The following is a 23556-nucleotide window of genomic DNA, read 5'->3' as shown; positions in this document are numbered from 1 at the left end:
TACCATTATGTCCTGTACATGGCTTCAGATTATTATTCACTGGCTGTGTCCCTGAAGATGAATTCATGGTTTCATACAGACTGGTGGATATCACATGCGAGCCCTGAAAGGGTCACGGATTTTACCAGCATAAACCCTCCCTGTTGTTTCTGTGATATGTTGTGCAGTGGTGGGGCTTGAGCCAGCATTGGCATCACTCTACGGGGTGGAAGAGAAGGTATTCCAGGTGTAAATTATCCATACTGGAAGTGAAGATAATTGTCATTGGCTCCATAAATACTTGGACAACAAGCCAACTTTAAGAAAGTAGAAGTACAGTTTTGGGGTTGTTGTGCTGTTCGGATAAATCAATGCATGAAAAATGTTACTGATGATTAATCCTGTATTTAAATTATGAATGATCTTGAAATTTTTTAAACGTGTGATAAATGACTTTGTCTTTTCCTTTTAGTTGATGTCCATCAGCGTATTAGGTGTTTCTGCTTGGATGAGAGACTACCTGAATAATGTTCTCACTTTGACCGCAGAAACAAGGTAAAGCTTTCCTTAAACCTCTTAATCCGTGTGGATGATTAATTGCGGTATGTGTCATTCATTCTGTACGGCAAGTTTCCTAATTAGGATTTCTAGAATTAAGAAGCCTTCAGTTGAGCTAATTAGTTTGTTGAAAGGTGTATTTTTGTAACCATTTCTGGCATCAATTGAAATTAGAGAAGGGGGAAAGATATGAATTCAATCTTATTTTATTCCTGTGGCTTTCTCTTCTGACAGGGATCAATTTTTGGCCCTTTGCCAACATGTAACTATTATATTACTGTTTAGTTTTGAATACTTTATTCAGTCCAGAGATTTAGGAATGCTGTTAGTTTTATTACAGCAGTGCTTATGAGCCCTGGGGATGGAACAGGGCCTCATTGTGCTACATACTGTGCAAGTGCAGGACAGAAGATCGCCTTTGCTCCAAAGAGATTTTGCGTGATGCATTACTTTTTGATACCCGAATGCAGCATTTGACTTTAAAATCATGAAAAAGAGATTTCTATGAAACTTGCAAGGTGCTGGAAATAACACATCTGCTAATCCACCGTTTTCATTTTAACGGCTATAATACATTTTTCTTCTTATCATTTTTGTGTGATTATGCTTTTTTTTGATTATGGTTCTGATTGGTTTTAGGGTGGAGGAGGCTGTCATTTTGACTTATTTTCCTGTGGTCCACCCAGTCATGATTGCTGTCTGCTGTTTCCTCATCATAGTTGGAATGCTGGGCTACTGTGGAACAGTGAAAAGAAATCTGTTGCTCCTTGTCTGGGTACGTTTCATAACTTGCCAAACCAGCTAACTTCTGCTTTGCTTCAACACTGTAAGAAAAGTTTTAATCCACAGGCACTAGATAAATACTGATTATTTTTTATTACTCTGTTGAGTTATGGTATCGGTGAGGAATTGTAATTGCAAAGCACACAGTAGGAAATAATTTATTGCCTAGACTGCATTATGCTATGACTGAAAGACAAGCAATGTCTCACAAAAATCCGCTTCATTTAGTAGAGGAGTTACTGAAGGGAAAAATAACTCAAACTCTTAAGTACTAATAGTTATAGGAACATGAGTCTGAGTGCTCTGAAATAAACTCTTATGCTACCCTTTTGACTCTTGGCTGTGCAATAGCTAAGTAACTTAAACTTTGCTTTATCCCCACAGTTGATTGTGTGTATAAAGTAACAGCATTTGTAGCTGATGAAAGTTAATTCTGAGTGCATTCAGAAGCTTTGCCTTCTGTTATGTGGATGTGGAATTTTGCAGTTGCATTTGGGTGTAAGCAAGTTTAAAAATAAATTCCAAGTACCTAGCTTTTTGCTTTGGAGGCTACGCAGCAGCTGAAAAGCAGTAGTCTCTGCTGCTCAAGGCTCTGTGTACAGTTCTGTGACGAAGCTTTGACTGTCAAATGAGCCAAATACCTGTTTCTTCATCTGGAAGTCAGTGAGTTTGAGCGCAATAAAAAACCAAACCAAACACCAAAAAAACCCCCAACCAAAAAAACAAACCAAAAAGCCCACAAACTTGCACAATTTTAAAGGTTTAGAGTTTAAAAATATTTAGACCGTTGGCAACACTGGGATCAAGGAGTGCCATGTACCTGCATGCTTCTTAGAAATCCAGCTGGTAGCCCTTTGCAGAGTTGGGTTTTGTCTTTTGACATAGACTCAGAATGATTTGGGTTGGAAAGGACCTCAAAGATCATCTAGTTCCAACCCCCCTGCCATGGGCAGGGACACCTGCCACTAGACCAGGTTGCTCAAAGCCCCATCCAACCTGGCCTTGAACACTTCTAGGGAGGGGGCATCCACAGCTTCTCTGGGCAACGTGTTCCAGTGCCTCACAGCCCTCATAGTAAATAAATGCTTTCTTATATCTAATCTAAATGTACCCACTTTTAGATTGAAACCATTGCACCTTGTCCTGTTGCAACAAGCCCTGCTAAATAGTGTGTCCCCATTTTTCTTACAAGTCCTCGTAAAGTACTGAAAGGCTGCTATAAGGTCTCATCAGAGCCTTCTCTTCTCCAGGCTGAACAGCCCCAACTCCCTCAGCCTTTCATCATAGGAGAGGTGTTCAAGCCCTCTGATCAATTTTGTGGCCTTCCTCTGGACCCGCTCCAGCAGCTCCGTGTCTTCCCTGTGCTGAGGGCTCCAGAGGTGGATGCAGGACTCCAGGTAGGGTCTCACCAGAGCAGAGGGGCAGAATCACCTCGCTTGACCTGCTGGCCATGCTGCTTTTGATGCAGCCCAGGATACAGTTCGCCTTTTGGGCTGCAAGCGCACATTGCCAGGCCACGTTGAGCTTCTGATCAGCCAGCATCCCCAAGTCCTTCTCCTCAGGGCTGCTTTCAATCCCTTCATCCTCCAGCCTGTATTTGTGCTTGGGATTGCCCTAGCCCGTGTGCGGAACCTTGCATTTGGCCTTGTTTGGTCTTCATGAATTTTGCAAGAGCCCACCTCTCAAGCCTGGCAGGGTCCCTCTGGGTGGCATCCCTTCTCTCCAGCTTGTTGACCGCATCACACAGCTTGGTGTTGTCGGCAAACTTGCTGAGTGTGCACTCGATCCTACTGTCCGTGTCGCTGACAAAGATGTTAAACAGCACCAGTCCCAATACCAACCCCTGAGGAACACCACTCGTCACTGGTCTCCACTTGCACATCGAGCTGTTGACTGCAACTCTTTGAGTGTGACCATCCAGCCAATTCCTTATCCACCGAGTGGTCCATCTGTCAAATCCATGTCTCTCCAATTTAGAGACAAGGATGTCATGTGGGACGATGTCAAATGCTTTGCACAAATCCAAGTAGATGACGTCAGTTGCTCTTCCCTAATCCACCAAAACTGTAGCCCCACCGTAGAAGGTGACCAGATTTGTCAGGTGCGATTTGCCCTTAGTGAAGCCATGTTGACTGTCGCCAATCATGTCCTTCTTTTCCATGTGCATTAGAATACTTTCTAGAAGGATCTGCTCCATGATCTTGCCAGGCACAGAGGTGAGACTGACTGGCCTGTAGTTCCCTAGGTCTTCCTTTTTTTCCCGATTTAAAAATAGGGGTTTATGTTTCCCCTTTTCCAATCAGTAGCAACTTCACCGGACTGCCATGACTGCTGAAATATTATGGATAGTGGCTTAACAACTTCATCTGCCAGTTCCCTTAGGGTCCGTGGCTGCAGCTGATCAGGTCCCATGGACTTGTGCACCTTCAGTTTCCTTAGATGGTCTTGAACCTGATCTTTTCCTACAGCGGGCGGCTCTTCATTCTTCCAGTCACTACCTTTGCCTTCTGTGACATGGGCAGTGTGGCTGGAGCACCGAGACAAAAAAGTCATTGAGTACCTCAGCCTTCTTCATATCCTGGGTAACCAGGTCTCCTGTTTCCTTCTGGAGAGGGCCAACATTTTCCCTAGCCTTCATTTTATCAGCAATCTACCTATAGAAGTTTTTCTTGTTGCCCTAGACGTGAGGATGAGCAGGATTCTAAGCAGGTTATAAGCCGGAGAGAGTGGGAGCAATGGATGTGAAAGAGATGCATCAGACTTTACTGCCGTAATTGCAGTAGGAGAAAGTGGACAGGTAAAATCATTCAGCTCTTGAGAATATCCAGGAGTCTTATACAAGTAGAGTTGGACTCCTGCTGTTTCTTCACTGCAGTGGGTGTTGGGTTCTCCCTAAGTGCATACGGCTGCATTTTTCTTGTGGATCTCTGTGGGTACATGATACCTGGACCTCACAAATTTTGCACAAAATTACAAAAAGAAAAGTGAAAAGTTGGCTGAGATTTATGAAACCTTTACTTTTTTGCGATAGGAAATATTCCAACTGCAGCTAAAGCAGTCAGGAAACTGTGTGGGGTTTTGTATTAAGATGTCTTTTTATATTTGAGAGGGTTGGACTTAAGCTTTATTTGAGATTTCCGGCTGAAGATGTGCAGCAGAAGTGTTCCCTAGTTGCAAGAGGGCAATCTGTATACTTTATAGGAATATAGTAGTCATGCATTTTTTGTTTCTAGATCTTAATCTTGCAATGTTAAAGTCAATGGGAACAAGTTCTAAGACACACTACTTAGTTATGAACACTTGCATAAAAATAATGGATTACTGTAATTTCATACCATATAATTAATTATCTAGTAATCTTTCTTGCATACTTTAAAAGGGCTTTGTACATATTTTTGTTTCATATAAATAGTGAAAGTATTAAAATAATCATAAACTTATCAAGCCCTTAATTTTTATGGTGAGGTTATAAGATTATTTTCATAAAGTGTTTTTTATTTTATAGAGGTGATATTTTTTAGTGTGAATTAAAATTAATTAAAAGGGTAAAGCAACTATATGATGTAGACCAATGCTACAGAGTATCTGGGAAAAAAAAAAGGTATTGTTTTTGGTATAAACCATGATTAAAAAGAAAATAAAGTTAAAACTGGTTTTGACCTTTAGTTTATTTAAACTTCCAGTGAAAAGAAGAAATAATTTATAGCGTTTAATGCCATCTGGAAATAAATTCTTTAAAGTATGTTTAGGCAGTCAAATTATACTAAATCAAAACAAGACATTTCTGTCACTTTAAGTTGCAATTTTTCATTTTCAGGAGCCTGAGAATTTGTTCTTGCTAAGCAAACTGATAAGCAAAACTAAACTACTTCTTCCCAAGTATGTCACTGTCTTTGATTAATTGTTAAATGAACGCCATTGTGTTACACCACAGAAGTACGCGGACAGAAGTCAATGCTTCATTCATCAGACTAATCAGAAAAGTGATGGATCAACAAAATGAGCTTTTGTACAACCAGATGAACTAAAAGAAAAGAACCTTCATGTAAAACATTAGCAACCTCTTCAATCATGCTTTTAATCTTCTTTTTAAAGTACATGAACAGCCATAATGATGGCATGCAGAGAGATTTGGATGCAAATTCCTGGCAGCATGCTAATTGCTATGCTAATGTTGTTAATTGATTTGGATTTCTGGAAAAATCTAACAAAGCATAAGGACCACAAAATATATATATTATGGTGTTAGATATTTTTAATACAACTGAATATATAGTTATTTTCTTTTTTTTTTTTTTTTCGGAAATTTTTCTAGCAATTAAATGCTTAAAACCTTCCCAACTTCACATGGGAGATAAATATAAATTGAACTAATGTGTACTCAGCTTAAGAGTAACAAAATAGAACACCTCAGTCTGCTGAGGTGCATAGTCCGGATTGTTTTTAGAACCAGCATTTTAAAACTATGATAATTTATTTTTAAATGCTTCAGGAATGCATAGTCTTCAAGGCTGGTTGGTATAAAGAGCCCATATGTACCATAAGTGTCTTCAATATTTTGTTGTGTGTCATGAGTGACCACAGTGTCCTCATGTAGAATCGGTTGGATGCCAGCCTAAATTGGAAGATCTGGACTCCTCCAAGTCACTGACTTGAATGTATAAAAAGTCCAAGGATGAGAAACTAGAGTCCAGGTTTTATACTGCTTGTTACAGACAAGATTCTTTAACTTATTTTTTTTCAAATCCAGAATCATCCTTTGCGTCTTCAGTTGTGAGGCTGTATACATTTTGGATTGTTTTTGAAGTATGTTATGCACATAGCCTGACTGAAAAAAAACAACAACCAAACCCAAAACACACATGCCGTATATTCTTTAAGAATAGTAACCTCAAAGATATGTGAATTTTTTTTAAGTTCGTGTTTGATTAAGACAGCAGGAGTAAACTCTTGCTTGACAAGAAGAGCTTCATGGAAATCCCAATCTAAATATTTTCCTGGCTGGAGTTTTCATGGCAAATTCTGACATTTATGAGTTTTCTGTAATTACAGCGTTCAAGCAGCACAGGATTCAAATTTCTCTGCATATGTTGTCACAAAGGAGAAAACTGATCAAAATATTTGATTGTCAATAGGGCAAATCCTTTTACTGTTTTTTTTTTTTTTTTAAATTGTAAAGTTGGCAGAGAAATAAACATTGCTAAGAGCTAAACGTTAGACCCTGTTGGTGTGTGGTCAAACAGCTTGTTAATTCAGTTATGGCAGAACCTGATTATAAATTGGAACTTGGCAGACTAAATTGTCTGTTAATTGAGTTGAAACACAAGCAGACAAACTGTTATTCAACTAAACTGATCTTTTCTTTAAAAGCAGGCAAATATCTCATAAAGAGAAAAAATGAAATGATACTATGTTTTAGTTGAAAAAGTAAACTGGAGATGTGTGACGAACCTAATGTGGATGTGGTTGTTTCATGTCAGTAGTTCTCAGCCAGCTAAATGCACTGTTGGTGAAAGTGGTTTCTGTGAGGTCCATCTGAAAAATGACTGGGAACCACTGAGTGTGTCACCACGTGGGGCAGATTCTTCTATACCCATACACCCACTTCAGTCCATGTGGAAGCAGGGGTGATAGAGGTGATTAAATTTGGATGTCTGCTATGTTGCAGGGTATCAATAACTGCTACTGTCTTCAGAGAAGGCAGTCTTACTCTGTGTGAATTGTTAGCTGCTCTACGGTACCACAGCACCAACTATTCTGCAGTACTTGTGGCTACAGTTGGAATGAATTAGTAGAAGAGTTTAGTGATAATTAGTTTTTTGGGCTTTTTTTTTGTGTGGCAGGATGTGCTTCTGCAGTAATGCATAACAGAAGTTGTTTGTTCTGTAATAATAAAGGATGTTTGTTCTGATCCATTTGGACTCTTACTGCAGTCACAGCTGCTCCAGTACCTTGTACTAACATTTGGCGCTGGAATTCTTATTTACCAGCCAGAAGTATTTCTTCATTATTTAACTACTGAGCGTTGGAAGGGAAGAAACAACTGACAAACATACTTGGTGTAAACCCATACAGTTTAGAATTAGACAGGACAGTCTGAGTTAATTTTCGTATTTTGTGTCTTTTATCAGCAGCTCATTTACAAATGTGGTGAGAGCAGGAGGAAAACAGATTCACGAGCCAGGTTGGCCCTCCTTATTGAAAGACTGGTTAAAGTGAGTTTATAATCCTGTAGTACAGGTTTGATGAGAAGCCAGTACTGTGCTAAAACTCAAATTCAGATAGTCAGTGCTTAAGTAAGGGACTGGACATTTAGGTTACATTTTGAAGTGCTGCTTGGTTGGTGTTCCACTTGTAAAAGAAAATACACTTGAAGTTCCCCAATTTTTATTATACTCCAGTAGTTTCAGATATGAGCAACTTTCTCAAGAAAATAAATACAGAGCTTTTTTTTTTTTCTTTCTGTATGTCTGATTTTCAATTCAAAGGTGAACTGCTTGAGGAGATGCCTGTACTAATCATTACTAGACATCTTTTTGCCTTGAAACGGGATAGAGGGTAAGCTGCTTTCCTGTTCAGATCAGGGTTTTTAAGATTCAAACAAAATGTTAGATTTTTGAGATGGGAGTTAGTGATGCCCCCAGTGTCACCACAGAGCAAAGCTGGACTTTGCGGGAGCGAGTGCACTCTGCAGGGCTCCCAGCGGGGTAGAGTGGACTCCATCGGTCCTAGGGTCCAGTGCCCACCTCTCCCTCTGCCTGTCTAAGCATGAGGGGTGTTTTCACAGAATCACAGAATGGTGGGGGTTGGAAGGGACCTCTGTGGGTCATCTAGTCCAACACCCCTGCCGAAGCAGGGTCACCTACAGCAGGCTGCACAGGACCTTGTCCAGGCAGATCTTTAATATCTCCAGAGAGGGAGACTCCACAACCTCCCTGGGCAGACCTTGTCTTCTCCAACATAAATGTAGAGCGCCATGCGTGTATTTAAAAGACTTTTTCAAAGGCAAGTGCTTTGAAGCAGTGCTGAATTTTCTAAACTAGGAGCGAGAGTGCTTACAGGCGAGAGATACAAGTTGTATAGCATTATGGGTAATTGGGGGGCATTCGGGTATGAGGAGTGCTGCCTGCTGAGCAAACAGCAGGTGAGAGCAGTTGTGCGTTTGAGCAGCATGGAGGCAAGAGCGTTGGGGTGGAGGGCCACGACAGAAATTGAGCTGGTGGGAGTGTCCAGGTCTTCTTGCAAATGCTTGGCTGAAATCCATGTTTGCTGTGCTGTCGGTGGTGATCTGCTTCTTTCAGCCTGGCACTTAGCAGCTGCCTTGAACACACAGCCATGCTGTGCCAGAGCAGAGGCAGCCCGGTACTATTTGGCACAGTTATCCAGCGGCTCAAAGTAAAACTGTCCAGCCCTTTGAGGGCTATTCAGGCAAATGCCTTTGACTCGCGACAGCAGGGTTCGACAGTCTGGTTATGATGCCATCAATTAAAATTGGGCGTTTTTGCATGATTCTGCAGTAGTGAAGAGCTACTTGCTCATCTTTTTGGAAAAAGGTACAGTTCTAAATTAAAAGGTAAATATCTGTTGACAGGAGCCATTTTGTGGTTTCAGTATGTTTCCAGCATGAAACATGCTGCCTGGACTTCTGTGACACACTTCTCACTGCATGCTGTACCTTCAGGTTCACCTGATAGGGGTGGCTGCTTTGCCTACTCCTGGGGACACGTGTCCTGAGTATTAGTTTTGCTAGGTATCACCATGTCTGGCCTCATGATGCAAAGCTTTTGGAGCAAACCTTGTTCCTTTTATCTTATTTTTTCCAGTTTTCCCCCATTCCCACTTGTTATGCTGTTAACACTGCTTCCTCCCTCCAAATGCTTGAAAGTCATGGATTCCCAGGGCAGTAAAAAAGACTGAAATGGCTCCAGAGCTGAAAAGGGCTCTGCAGGGATACCTCCTGGTGAACAGAGGAGGGAAGGTAGTAATAGAAGGTTGATGAAGTGGAATGATGGAAGTGGGTACCAGGAAGCTGTAGAAAAGACGGGGATTGATACGACAGTAGGTTCAAGGGACTGGGGTTGTGGAGGCCAGAGAGCTGGGAGTGGTACCAGGGTGGGAATAAAGCAAGCTGCATCTTGACTGAGAAAAGAAGATGGGTAGCTGCTGAGATGATGTGTGGTCTTGCTGCCGTAGTGCTTTTTTTTCCCCTCTGTCCTTCCCAGCTCCTCTTTTCTCATTGCTTGTTTGCCCAGCTTTTTACCTCTGCTGAAAGGAATGGGGAGTGGGAGAGTCCCTGAGAGCAAGGAAGGAGTAAATGAGTAAACAGATCTACAAAGCCCAGCCATGTCTTGTCTGAAACCCAGCTGAGCCTCAGCGGTGGGGCATGCCTGACGCTGTGGTACAACTGCATTCTTGTTGCCGCAAACTGAGTATGCAGTGGATGTCCTGTCAGGTAAATTCACCGCTTTTTCTTGTCTAACCACAGAGACACTTGGCTAGGTGCACGGGGGCTGCGGTATGGGCTTTATATCTAGGAGCACTTTTTCACTCAAAATGTTGAGTGTTTGTACTGTTTTGGGGTGTGCTGAGTCAGAGTTATTGTGTCTGTCAACACTGAACTGGGCTGTTTTACAAGGAAAAAGGATTTTCTTGACCAAAGAAGCATTTTTATGGTGTTTAATTTCCTTGATAGAAAATGAAGAGGGGTTAGAGAGATGTAGGGTTCTGTGTTTTGAAATAAGGAGAGAAAAAGGGGGAAGGGAATATTGTAAGCCCTGAGGAAATTATGGTCTAGTGTCTATCTTTACCTATGTCCTGTTCAGTGCTTTACCATGACCTTGCAATGACCTTTATTCCTTGGAGTTCATTGACTTTAGTTAATGGTAATTCAGTCTTGGGCAAATAAATCCTAATAATTGTCTGGAGTGTGCATTTGCTTATTTCCAAAGTAATACCTGTTTCCTTATAGAAACAAAGATTAACTGTTAAAGTAAAAAGTTAAACCAGATCATTAATATCTCATAGAAGAATGGAGGCTGTGAACAAAGTTCTAACTATCCATAAATAATTTTGTTCAGTATTTAAAAAAGCAAATGGGTCAATCAAAAGAACTTGGACACATACCATAGAAAATTAAAATGTTCATTGCCATAAAAATGTTTTTTTTGATTCAGAAAATTAGCTGTAAAGGTTTTGGAAAAAGTGATCATTATTTACATAGAACTTGGACTTTGCAAAGGTCACAGGCTTTAAGACACTTTGTACAGATTGGCAAAATTCGGTGATCTGGGAAACCAAAATCTAAAATAATAGGTACTTGATCATTTTGCTGTGGAATGTGTTTATTCTGAAGAACTGGATGGCATTCAGTAGCTGATGATGTAAGTTGGTGATTTCAGCCCATTTCCTTGTTGACTTGTGACTGCGTCTCACAAATTTCTGCGTTGTCAAGCAAGTAACCCAAATTTTAAATTGGAATGACAAATGAACTGTTAATCCCTTCAGGGCAGGGCTGAGGAAGCTGGGGAGGAAGGGGGGGGCAGGGGAAATTTTATGCTGCCAGAGTGGATAAACAGAGGATTTCAGCTTTCCGTACAGCTTGTCTGACTCCATTTAATGAGTGTTGCTCTGTTTTTAAGAAGTATAGCTGGATTAATCATTAAAATAACCTCGTTAGTTTTTAAACTGTAACAAAAGTAAAGGGAACCATAGCTGGCAGCTTACTGAGGGAGGAAGGACTTTTTATTAAGTTTTGCCCAGAAAGAGTCTGGATCCCATTGGTGATCCAGCAGTGGTGGTCATCTGACATTTCTCAAGCTGCAGACAGATGTCTGGATGGCTTGCATCTTGGAAGAACAAGGCTGACGCTCTCAGGCTGTTAGCCATTGGGAAATGCTATGCAAAACCCTCTTAAAATCTTCTGGCATCTGTTTTACATACCATATACTCTGATCTTTTAGAGATTCCCGTAAGGTTTCATTCTGCAGCTGCCTTACCCTTGGAATCTCCTTCAACCCCTGCCCTTCGCCAGAGCTTTCCTTGCCATATGGACCACATTGCCCAAGAAGGTGGTATGATCGGAGGAGGCTGGACTTGCTGATGAGCTACTCTTCATTTGCTCTGACATAAGGGTTGTGGTTTTTCTTGAGTCCGGGGGGGAGGGGGGGGGGGGGGGGGGGGAAGTAGTTTTATATCTTCTGGGAGAAAAGAAAAATGCTTGGGAGGAGAGGTAAAGCTTGAAAAAAGATGTTTATTAAATGAAATGCAGAGCATGTGAATGATGATTCATTAATAAGTACACTGATCCTTTGAAGAAAGGCATATTTGCTCAGAAATGGAAGGATTTCTGCAGTCTCGTAGACCAGATTTTCCAAAAGCTGCAGCACCCCCCACACTGTCACTTTTCTTTACCACGTTGCAACTTCTGACTTCAGTCATTGGCCCCTGCCTGCCACTGCCATTTGCTTTCATATACAGAGTGCCCTCTTGCTTTCTTACTGTCTGGAAGTGATCTTAAGAAGCCACAAGTATTTTTAGTATGTTGTGTGATGGGATAAATTTGTTCTCTGGGGATGAATTCAGTAGCCTCTGAAGTCTCATCAGGTTTTCGAGGATGACAGTAGTAAACTAGGAAGCTGTCAGAACAGATGAAATAGGGTCCTAATCCCAGTAACAGGAGCATCATGCAGCATGCAAACCAAAAAGGTTGAGAGAGGAAAAAGATGAATTAAGCCACTCTTGTGTCTTTGCAGTTCTGATGGAATTTGGGTTGCTGCAGAACCCTGTCTCAGTTCGTGCTTTCACGAGTTGCCTAAGGTCTTGTTTCCAAATCACACTTCCAAACTGCAAACAAAATGATCATACCATGTTTGGTACGAGCAGGGTCAAGAAGGCATGACTGGGGATGTGTTCAGGTCTTCGATTCTCCTTGTGTGTGGGCTAACAGCCCACTGATTTTACAGGTTATAGTAGCTGAAGGCTGGTGAGGTGTTCCATAGGTCCGGGGAAGTGGTTGAATCACCGCCCCTGGAGGTATTTAAAAGACGTGTAGACTTGGCGCTTAGGGATGTTGTTTAGTGGCAGACTTGGCAGGGTTAGATTTACGGTTGGACTTGATGATTTTAAAGGTCTTTTCCGACTTAAATGATTCTATAGGTCATTGGCAAGAAAATGACCAAATGCAGCTGTGGCAGAGGAAAAAAAAACCCCTGGGTACCACTTCAGGAATATGGTTGGGTATGCACAGCTTTGTAGTACGGCTGCCCTTACCAGCCTGGGCTGCTTGGCACCAGAGGGCCGTAGTGACTTGTTGGTCATTTGAAGTCATCAAACTCCTGCCCTTAGCTTTGTTTCTGGCATAATGCTTACACTAAATTTTGGAAGGACATCCTCAGAGGACAGTTGCGTGGGTTTTGTGTCTGTGCCAGTGGGATTGTCGCGGTGGCTGATAATAGGGCACTGGGTATTCAGTGCAATAGCCAAGGCAATGTGAAGGAAAATACTGCAGGACACTAGAGCTTTAACTCCAGTTTTCCTTTGCTAAATGTAATTAGAATTTAATATTTCTGCTGTCAAAATATCTCTGAAAAATTCTGTGTTCTTGGTAATACCTTGGAGAAGGGCATTTAAAATGGGCAGTAGGGTGGGAGGAGGAGCAAAATTTTCAAGAACTCTGTCCCATACTGTGTTTTCCAAAGTCCCAGATTTTTCCACTATCCTGTTGCCATGTTAGTAACCGAAATAGAAGGTTATTTTTCACCAGTTCTTTTCACCTGTTGCCTGAAAAGCATCAACAAATTATATTAAGTGATTAATTGCAGGAATTGTGTGCCAAATTCAAGACAAACAAAGAAATCTCTGGAACTACAGTAAGAGTTTTGTATTACATCTCTGCAAAAGCCATAAAACATTGTGCTTCGCACTTTATATCCTTCCCTGCACTTGCCCATGATTGCTACAAAAAAATCCTGTACTCTGCAGGATAGAAAGCCATGAGGGAGAGATTTTGTGTTGAGAGGCACTTCATGTGTGTGCTGTTCACCATTATTCTCTGAACAGAATGGGAATTGTTGGAACAAACAGCTTTTAAACAAATGCAAAATATCTTGGTTTCAGTAATAGTGATTTTTGTGCTTGCATTTGCTATTTTTGTGGTTTTGTATCTGCATGGTTGAGATGATCAAGAAAGAAATGTGTTCCTGTTATGTATGTGGTGGTGGTGGTCACTTGCTTAGTTTGGTAGAACAAATAGAATAGCAAAAAAATTGTCATAATTTAATTAGGATAAATTAATTTTGTAGTTCAGTTACTAGCCTTATATGGGGAGATAGAAAGATACTTTGGGCATATGCCAGAGCATATATACTCCATGTATGGAGCACTGGCATATATGGAGCTTGTACCCTTTTATGGGATGCCACTGCACTGTGCAGGGATGTTATTTGGACTCAAACTTTTGATGCTATTTAGACAGTCTGTACAGATCTTTCTAAAAATAGTTCTGAATTCCTTTGATTTTTTAATGCATATTTGAAAATACTATGTACCTTTCTAGTGCTTTAGCAGATTATGATAGCTTTTATGCAGATAGCTACCTGAATAGCCATCTGAATTAGCACAAAACCTATTACTTCAATGCTAGTCCTCAGTTTTGGTTTATTTTTTTTTTCTGACTTTGATTATTTACTTGATGGTTACTTCCCTTCTGTGGTTGAATGTCATCATTATTGGGTTTCCTTTCAGTATGTTCCACTATCCCACTGTCCTTTCTGTCTGATATATGAATTCCCTGTAGAAATGGACTTAATGGTTGTCTGACTTGCAGAAGGGGAAGACCTCTCTGGAGGCTGTTATAATTTGTAGTAGCTGAGTGTGATCTGGTAGTGTCTCTGCACTAGCAGGTAGTATTCGTTGTGGTGGGTTTCCGTGCTGCTGATTGTGTGGTTTCTGCGTCAGAGGTCTCAGGACAGGACAAGGGTGTTGGCTGTGGTCACTTTTACACCTGTACCACGCGAAGAGTATGCCAGCAGAGCAAGGGTCTGGTGATTATGTAGGGAATATCTTTCATATCTCTCCTTGGCCCTTCATCCCTCTGTCTTTTCTACATCTGTCTGAAAGCGGTTCTCACAGTAGTGACTTTGTTTCTGTTCCCACTTCTTTCCTATTTACTCTGTTGCACAAGAAAGGAAGAGGAACAGGATTCTCCTGAACTCCATAGTCCCCAGTTCCTTCACCTCTGTTTCAGGACTGATGTGCTGGAAAAATACCATTGCTTAAGCAGTGTCAGTGCTGTAGCTCTGGGGATGGAGCCATGCACACATACCCATTCATTGCTGCAGAAAAAATCCAGGCGCTTGTGCAAGGTTCCAGGTATTAGAGAGGGTGCTTCTCTTGGAAGGCTACTGCTTTATGGAGCTGCTGCCTGCCTGCCTGCCTTCCTTGCTTGGGGACAGCGGTGAGGAGCAAGCTTAACGAGGAAGTTGCGGGAGAACCAGCTCTCGCTAATTGACAGTGTGCCTTTGACACTGCAGTGATGCTGAAGTTGAAGATCTTGGCCACATGTATGTTGGTGACTTAGTGAGGAGCAGTAAATGTCTACTGCCTTCTTTTTTTTGGGAGGGACACATATTTTTACATTGATTCGTTACTCTCAAAAGAGTGATTTCTACCAGTGTTTCAGTCCTTCAGCTTCTGTCAAGGAAGCAACATTTTAGCTTTTTCACGGCCTTGCTGGAGGAAATCCTTCAGTGAAATTGACTCTGTCAGGTTTGTAATGAGGTGAAGGCACCACTTCAGTTTTCTGACAACTTTGCATAGTCTGGCTGCGGAGAGAATTGTAGTGATTACCAGTGGCATACAAAAGAGAAATATAAAAAGTCTGTAGGATTTGCTGTGTAAAAGGTCTGTAGTTCTTGAAGTGATCGTGGCTTTGCATTATTGCTTGTAGATTTTTTTATTTTATGATAACCTGCAGGTATCTTTGCAAAACCATTTGCTTCCTTCTGTGCCTTCCCTATCCTACCCTCTTCCTGCCAAAAAAAAAAAGGAAAAAACAGTAGAAAATATCTCAATAATGGCCAAGAGTGCTGGGAGGGAGGTGTGCTGTAGAAGTTAATATCAGTGACGTGCTCGCGCGGTTTTGAGCGTAATGCACAGTAGTGTTCCTCAGTCAGTTAGTCTCCTTTACAAAATGTAGCCACTCAGCCCATAGGAAGAAATAGTAAGTCTTGGTTCAAGACCAAGTCCCTGTTTCTACCAAAAAGCAGAAGTGTGTAAATGCAGGAAGGTGCATTTAGCATTCAGAGTCCTGTGGGAATTTAACTGGGGAAAAGGCATAAGCATTGAAGGCAGTAATAAGTTCTGCATTTGGAAAATGGAAATTAGGGGTAATAAATTTAAATAATGGTTAGAGGGTTTTTTTTCTCCACACAACTTACAGAAGAATTATTTGTTTTGCAAACCATTACATTTAGAGAGAGGTATACTATTCCCCTTCAGTAGCATAGTGAAAGTGAAGCTCTTGTGTGCGGGTTTGGTGTGCCTGCAGTTGCTCAGTTCCTAAAACGGACTTTCTTGTGTGTAAATGCTTTGTGTTGTTTTTTGCCTTTTGCCTTATGGACAGAAGATGTGCTTTCTCAGGACAGAAGGCTTAATTCTGCTGTGCCTTGATGAGTCCAGATGTAGCTAAAGTCAGGAGTGCTCAATTCCTGGCAGACCCAGAAGTGGTTTATGAGTGAATCTGGCTAAACAGTTTTCTACCCCAGGCTATATTGAGCAAATGGAAAAAATCTTCGTTTTGTCTTTTCTGTCTTCAACTGCTACCAGAAACTTTCTTAACTATAGGTTGACAAAAATGAGGAAGATTCAAATGTTAAGGTTTGTAAAAGAATGAAATGTTACAAGGAACTGCAAATGAAGAATTTTCCAGAGAGTGCCACACATACACCCCCAGATGTATCGCTTTCACCATGATCAGTGAATTTTGTGTGAGATTTGGGGATAGCAGGCAGTCCCAGGCTTCTTACTCAATTAGAGTATAAAACCACTGAAACTTTCTTTGACAGCTGAGAACTCAAATTCGCTTTTCACCAAAATGTTTAGTTGTTCTCCCTCTCAAAAATGTCAATATTAACCATTATGTCACAGAATCACAGAATCACAGAATCACAGAATAGTAGGGGTTGGAAGGGACCTCTGTGGGTCATCTAGTCCAACCCCCCCCGCCGAAGCAGGGTCACCTACAGCAGGCTGCACAGGACCTTGTCCAGGCGGGTCTTGAATATCTCCAGAGAAGGAGACTCCACAACCTCCCTGGGCAGCCTGTTCCAGTGCTCCGTCACCCTCAGAGGGAAGAAGTTCCTCCTCATGTTCAGACGGAACTTCCTGTGCCTCAGTTTGTGCCCATTGCCCCTTGTCCTGTCACTGGGCACCACTGAAAAGAGCTTGGCCCCATCCTCCTGACACCCACCCTTCAGATATTTGTAGGCATTTATAAGGTCCCCTCGCAGCCTTCTCTTCTTCAGGCTGAACAAGCCCAGTTCCCTCAACCTCTCCTCGTAGGGGAGATGCTCCAGTCCCCTCACCATCCTTGTAGCCCTCCGCTGGACTCTCTCCAGTAGCTCTTCATCCTTCTTGAACTGGGGAGCCCAGAACTGGACACAGTACTCCAGATGAGGCCTCACCAGGGCAGTGTAGAGGGGAAGGAGAACCTCCCTTGTCCTGCTGGCCACACTCTTCTTGATGCACCCCAGGATCCCATTGGCCTTCTTGGCAGCCAGGGCACACTGCTGGCTCATAGTTAACCTGTCGTCCACCAGGACACCCAGGTCCCTCTCCGCAGAGCTGCTCTCCAGCAGGTCCACCCCAAGCCTGTACTGGTGCATGAGGTTGTTCCTCCCCAGGTGCAGGACCCTGCACTTGCCCTTGTTGAACCTCATCAGGTTCCTCTCTGCCCAGCTCTCCAGCCTATCCAGGTCACGCTGAATGGCAGCACAGCCTTCTGGTGTATCTACCACACCTCCCAGTTTGGTGTCGTCAGCAAACTTGCTGAGGGTACATTCTAACTCTTCATCCAGGTCGTTGATGAAGAAGTTAAACAAGACTGGGCCCAGTACTGACCCCTGAGGGACACCACTTGTCACCAGCCTCCAACTAGACTCAGCGCCGCTGATGACAACCCTCTGAGTTCTGCCATTCAGCCAGTTCTCTATCCACTTCACTGACCACTCATCCAGCCCACACTTCCTCAGCTTCCCCAGGAGGATATCATGGGAGACTGTGTCGAAAGCCTTGCTGAAGTCAAGGTAGATAACATCCACAGCTCTCCCTTTGTCTACCCAGCCAGTCATGTCATCGTAGAAAGCTATCAGATTGGTCAGGCATGATTTCCCCTTGGTGAATCCATGCTGACTACTCCTGATAACCTTCTTTTCTTCCACTTGCTTCATGATGGCCTCCAGGATAAGCTGCTCCATCACCTTTCCCGGGATGGAGGTGAGGCTGACCGGCCTGTAGTTCCCTGGGTCCTCCTTCTTGCCCTTTTTGAAGATTGGAGTGACATTGGCCTTTCTCCAGTCCTCGGGCACCTCTCCTGTCTTCCAGGACCTCTCAAAGATGATGGAGAGTGGCTCAGCAATGACATCCGCCAGCTCCCTCAGCACTCGTGGGTGCATTCCATCGGGGCCCATGGATTTGTGGACATCCAGATCGCTTAAGCGATCCCTCACACAGTCCTCCTCGACCAAGGGAAAGTCGTCCTCTCTGTAGGCTTCCTCTCTTACCTCCGGGGCCTGGGATTCCTGAGGGCCAGTCTTAGCACTGAAGACTGAAGCAAAGAAGGCATTCATTAGCTCTGCCTTCTCCGCATCCTCCGTCACCAGGACACCCGCCTCATTCAGCAGCAGCCCCACATTGTCCCTAGCCTTCCTTTTGCTGCTGATGTAGTTGAAGAAGCCCTTCTTGTTGTTTTTGACATCCCTTGCCAGCTTCAATTCCAGGTGAGCCTTGGCCTTCCTCGTCGCATCCCTGCATGCTCTCACTACGTTTCTGTACTCTTCCCAAGTGGCCTGTCCCTCTTTCCACATGCCATGCACCTTTCTCTTCTGCCTGATCTCCGCTAGAAGCTCCTTGTTTAACCATGCAGGTCTCCTTCCTCCTTTGCTAAATTTCTTTCTCAGGGGGATGCATTGCTCCTGTGCATGGAAGAAGTGTTGTTTAAAAAGCGACCAGCACTCATGGACCCCCCTGCCTTCGAGAGCCCTGGCCCACGGGATTCCTCCCAGTAGCTCCTTGAAGAGGCCAAAGTCAGCCCTCCTGAGGTCCAGGGTTTTGATCCTGCTTATCGCCCTGCTTCCTCCACGCAGGATCCTGAACTCGACCATTTCATGGTCACTGCAGCCGAGTCTACCTCCAACCTTCACGTCCTCCACCAGTCCCTCCTTGTTTGTTAACACAAGGTCCAGCAGCGCGCCTTTGCTTGTTTGTTCCTCCACCACTTGCATCAGAAAGTTATCATCGATGCTCTGTAGGAACCTCCTGGATTGCACCTGCCTAGCTGTATGGTCTTCCCAGCTGATGTCAGGGTGGTTGAAGTCCCCCATGAGAACCAGAGCCTGTGACTGTGAGGCTGCTTGCAGCTGCCTGTAGAAGGCTTCATCAACCTCCTCCTCCTGGTCAGGTGGCCTGTAGTATACACCCACCGTAATGTCACCCGTGTGAGCCTGTCCCTTAATTCTAACCCACAAGCTTTCAACTCCTTCTTCACTTGCCCCCAGGCCAAGCTCAATGCATTCCAGTTGCTCCCTCACATATAGAGCAACTCCCCCACCTCTCCTTGTTTGTCTGTCTTTCCTAAAGAGTCTGTAGCCATCTATGACAGCATGCCAGTCATGCGAGTTGTCCCACCACGTTTCTGTGATGGCGACCAAGTCGTAGCCGTCCTGCTGTATAATGGCTTCCAGCTCCTCCTGTTTATTGGCCATACTACGTGCATTGGTGTAAACACACTTGAGCTGGGCTGTCAATCTCACCCCTGGCCTTGGCACTCTAAGCCTAGGCTCATCCCTAGTGAGCTGGGCAATATCCCCTTCCCCCTTCAAACCTAGTTTAAAGCCCTCTCAATGAGCCCCGCCAGCTCGTGGCCAAGAATTCTTTTCCCCCTTTGTGATAGCTGAACTCCACTTGTTGCCAGCAGGCCCGGTGCTGTGTATACCTCCCCATGATCAAAAAAGCCAAAATTTGACCGATGGCACCAGTCCCTGAGCCACCTGTTAACCAGGTGAGTTTTCCTGCCCCTTTCAGTGCTGTCCCCTGCCACTGATGGGATGGAGGAAAACACCACCTGCGCCCCTGATCCCTCAACCAGTCGCCCCAGTGCCCTGAAGTCCCTTTTGATGGCCTTGGCACTTCTTTCTGCTACCTCGTCTCCGCCAACCTGCATTACCAAGAGGGGGTAGTAATCAGAAGGCCGCACCAGACCAGGGAGTTTCTTCGCAACATCCCTAACCCGGGCCCCAGGGAGGCAGCAGACTTCCCTGTGGGATGGGTCCGGTCGGCAGATCGGGCCCTCTGTTCCCCTCAGAAGGGAATCACCTATGACAATGACCCTCCTTTTTTTCTTAGTTGAGGCAAATGTCCTTAAACATTTTTTTCGTATGAAGAGCTAAAGCATGTGGTATTATTTCCTCCTTTCAAAGTGAATACTTTGCAGAGTGTATTTCCATTTTTTTTTAAAGAACGCTTTGCATAACTTGCAGGCATGACAGTAGTAGTGGATATATTGTCTAGAAGCTCCCGAAGTTATTTTTTAGAAAAAGCATCATTGTTCTTTCAAAGTATAACTCAATTTTTTTTTTTCTTTTTTGGACCTTTGGAGGATGAACCTATTGGTTGTTGAAGGCCTGTATGGGAGCTCTGTGTGTGCTTACAGTGTTGATTTGTAAAGATATGTGATGTGTTGTTCAGCTAAAATGACTGTGAAGATGCAGTGTAATGTGGTGGAGACTGGTAAAACAGGACCTTTTCTTTCAACACTGTGCTTATCGAACAGACCTTTGTGGGGAGAGTATTGAGTACAGGTTTGTCTTGAAAATTCACATGGGTATTTTTATGTGCACATTTATAATTTTTCTGTTTGTGTCTACAAACCTGGTTCAGGGAGTTAGAGTTGAGCAGCAAGTAGAAGTTAAGGCAAAACACTGTTCAGTAGCTGCTAGGGTATCTGTGAATTAGTCAGTTCCAGACTGGGTGAATGAAAAAGATGCCGTGTAGATGACTGTTAAATCCTAACACTTGTGGATTTATATTCTCTATTTTAAGTAATACAGCTTATTGACCTTCTAATAGGAAAAAAAATAGTGTTTTTCTTATAATACTGTCCTAAATACATTGCAGAATGAAATGACTAAATTAGAAGCCTTTTGGCATCTATCATACTAATAGAATTATGTATTTATTCTATTCTATTTTATATTGTGATGGTGTTTCTTTCATTTCCAAATAAAATTAAACTCCATGAAAACTGTAATTTTAAGCGTTGTATACTGAGAACAAGGGGGACTCCAGTCTGTTGATATGGCAGAAAGTTTGGAGTTGAGATAGAACTATACTTTTGCTTTAAATAAAAGAAAAATAGGTTATTTTAATAGAGCATGCAAGTTAAAGCAGTCTTAATTTCCATGCTGCTTTACACTGTGGTTCAGAAAGTGTTTCTTGGTGCTATACAGGATATAGTTGTACTCTCTTTAATTGTAGCAACCAGGTTTTTTAACTATCATTACCAAGACCGGTACAGCTTCTTCATTTATACACATATTTTCTATTTTTAAATAGTTCAAGTGTTAGATCTTGTAATAGATAAAGATACTGCAATCCATTTCCATAAATATTTGTACATTCATGCCTGATCTCAAATACCTAAATCACTTTGATAAGAATGCTGCTTTCAAGAGCCTTTTTTGTTTCTGTCTTGTCAATTATCTCTTTTTTTATTCTTTTTTTTTTTTTTCCCTTCCCCTTTTTGGCTGTTAACATGAGCTGGGTATTTTTCTTAAATGGATAGAACTGAACAAAATTACATATCTCGTATATATGAGGGTGAAAAAGATTGTCCCTTGTCCTGTTTGGGAGTGTTTTAGCACAGTATGTCATGATAGCCTTGTATTTCTGCGCAACAAGGAGATGAATTTGTTTTCCAATGGTGGTATTCATATACTTCATGTTAAGTCAGTGAGAAATGTCACATGACTTAAAATTTTAGAAAGTTAGCTGCATGACTCTTTCATATTTTGGTTACAAAAATTAATTTCAGATTCCATGTCTTCAGTCATGTCAAAAGTTAATGAGATTTTTGAGATGACCTTTAATATTTTTAAATCTTTTTTTTTGTCTTTCAAAGTTAACTGGAACATCAAAAAATAACAAAGACTATTCTGTTTTCTGCAGTACTTTGGAAGCTTGCTTGTAATATTCTGTGTTGAACTGGCCTGCGGTGTTTGGACCTATGAGCAGGAAATAACGGTGAGTCAGAAAAGGAGGCTGCATTTTTTCAACAAAAGAAAATAAAGATTTCCATTAGCTAGCTGTTTTCTAATTGCTGTAGTGTTTATCTTTGTTCATTATTCCGACAGTCTAGTTTCATGTGACTTTTTTTTTCTTTAAAAAAAAAAAAAAACGGAGAATTCTCCTGGGAAAGCTTGTCTGTCTGGAAAGTCCTCTCTGGGTTTCTCCCCACCCCCTGTATATTTGAGAGCCAAATCCTGCAGCCCCTGATTTAAGGACTTTATTTTAATTAATTCTTGCTTAGGCAGGTTCTCACTGAAGTCAGTGGAAGTTTTGAAGATAAAATATGAACTTCAGGCTTAAAATAAGTATTTTGAGAGAAGAGATGTGAGAGTTTGAAGAGACTTTGCCCCAAAAGTTCTTCATGTTTTCAAGAACTATAGTTGAGCGTACTGTATTGTAAACAGTGTGTTCTTTCAGTAGAGGACTTGCTGTCTGCCGACATCTTCGTGCTTCCTCCACAAGCTATAACTGCCAGTTTTAAGCAAAACATGTCTTAGCTATAAAACACTCTTCCGTAGACTTGTGAAGAGGTTTTATCTCTGTCTAGTTTTTATAGCTGTACCAACCTTCAATTTTCAAACTGAAGACTTGTAACCATCACACAAGAAAATGAGTAAGTGTTGAGCAGAAATTAAACTGAAATGTAATTCTTCTGGCTGCTATATCCTTACATCTTGTACTCAATCTGGTACATTTTTATGAACAGAGGGACAAATATTTTCTCTGAGCTGCCAAGATATGCCCAATATACTGGTCTTGCCAACAGCGTGTAGCAATTCCATTGCAGTAAGATGGGAGGGAGCCTTCTTGGTATTTACATGGTACTGGGACCAAAGGAATTTCTAGCAGATTTGAAGTCTGAAGTTACACGGCGGCACTTTGCATCAGCATTCATTCCCTTGCTGTACAGATTCCAGAGGAGTGTTGCGATTAAGGCTATCCCTTTACTTTAAATGTCAGCTTACGTTGACATTACTTTGGAGCAGCTTATCCTGGAGGTCATCAACAAGCAATGGAGCAGCTTATACTGGAGGTCATCAACATGCAAGTGGAGGAAAAGAAGGTTATCAGGAATAGTCAGCATGGATTCATCAAGGGGAAATCATGCCTGACCAATCTGATAGCTTTCTACGATGGCATGACTGGCTGGGTAGGTGAGGGGAGAACCGTGGATGTTGTCTACCGAGACTTCAGCAAGGCTTTTGACACAGTCTCCCATAACATCCTCCTAGGGAAGCTCAGGAAGTGTGGGCTGGATGAGTGGTCGGTGAGGTGGATTGAGAACTGGCTGAACGGCAGAACTCAGAGGGTTGTCATCAGCGGCGCTGAGTCTAGTTGGAGGCCTGTAACTAGTGGTGTCCCCCAGGGGTCAGTACTGGGCCCAGTCTTGTTTAACTTCTTCATCAACGACCTGCATGAAGAGTTAAGAGTGTACCCTCAGCAAGTTTGCTGATGACACCAAACTGGGAGGTGTGGTAGATACACCAGAAGGCTGTGCTGCCATTCAGCGAGACCTGGACAGGCTGGAAAGTTGGGCAGAGAGAAACCTGATGAGGTTCAACAAGGGCAAATGCAGGGTCCTGCACCTGGGGAGGAACAACCCCAGTCACCAGTACAGGCTTGGGGCAGACCTGCTGGAGTGCAGCTCTGTGGAGAGGGACCTGGATGTCTTGGTGG

The 23556-nt window shown here is 42.7% G+C and overlaps 1 protein-coding gene across 6 annotated transcripts in view; it reads left to right on the top strand.

The window, feature by feature from the left end:
* Positions 1-23556, top strand: part of TSPAN12 (tetraspanin 12) — a 90295-nt gene that overhangs the window by 13988 nt on the left and 52751 nt on the right. For 4 of the 6 annotated variants that reach the window (XM_075429155.1, XM_075429152.1, XM_075429150.1 and 1 more), the window contains 4 exons: positions 452-534; positions 1177-1312; positions 2571-2717; positions 21760-21834. In XM_075429155.1, the coding sequence (XP_075285270.1) occupies positions 452-534; positions 1177-1312; positions 2571-2717; positions 21760-21834 (441 nt within the window). The remainder of the gene's footprint in view (positions 1-451; positions 535-1176; positions 1313-2570; positions 2718-21759; positions 21835-23556) is intronic. The other 2 variants (XM_075429153.1, XM_075429154.1) reach the window with 2 other exon arrangements.

This window comes from Opisthocomus hoazin, chromosome 8, assembly GCF_030867145.1.
Source record: "Opisthocomus hoazin isolate bOpiHoa1 chromosome 8, bOpiHoa1.hap1, whole genome shotgun sequence".
Lineage (NCBI taxonomy): Eukaryota > Metazoa > Chordata > Aves > Opisthocomiformes > Opisthocomidae > Opisthocomus > Opisthocomus hoazin.
The sequence above is the reverse complement of the archived record's forward strand: the minus strand, read 5'-3'. Positions and strand labels throughout refer to the sequence as shown.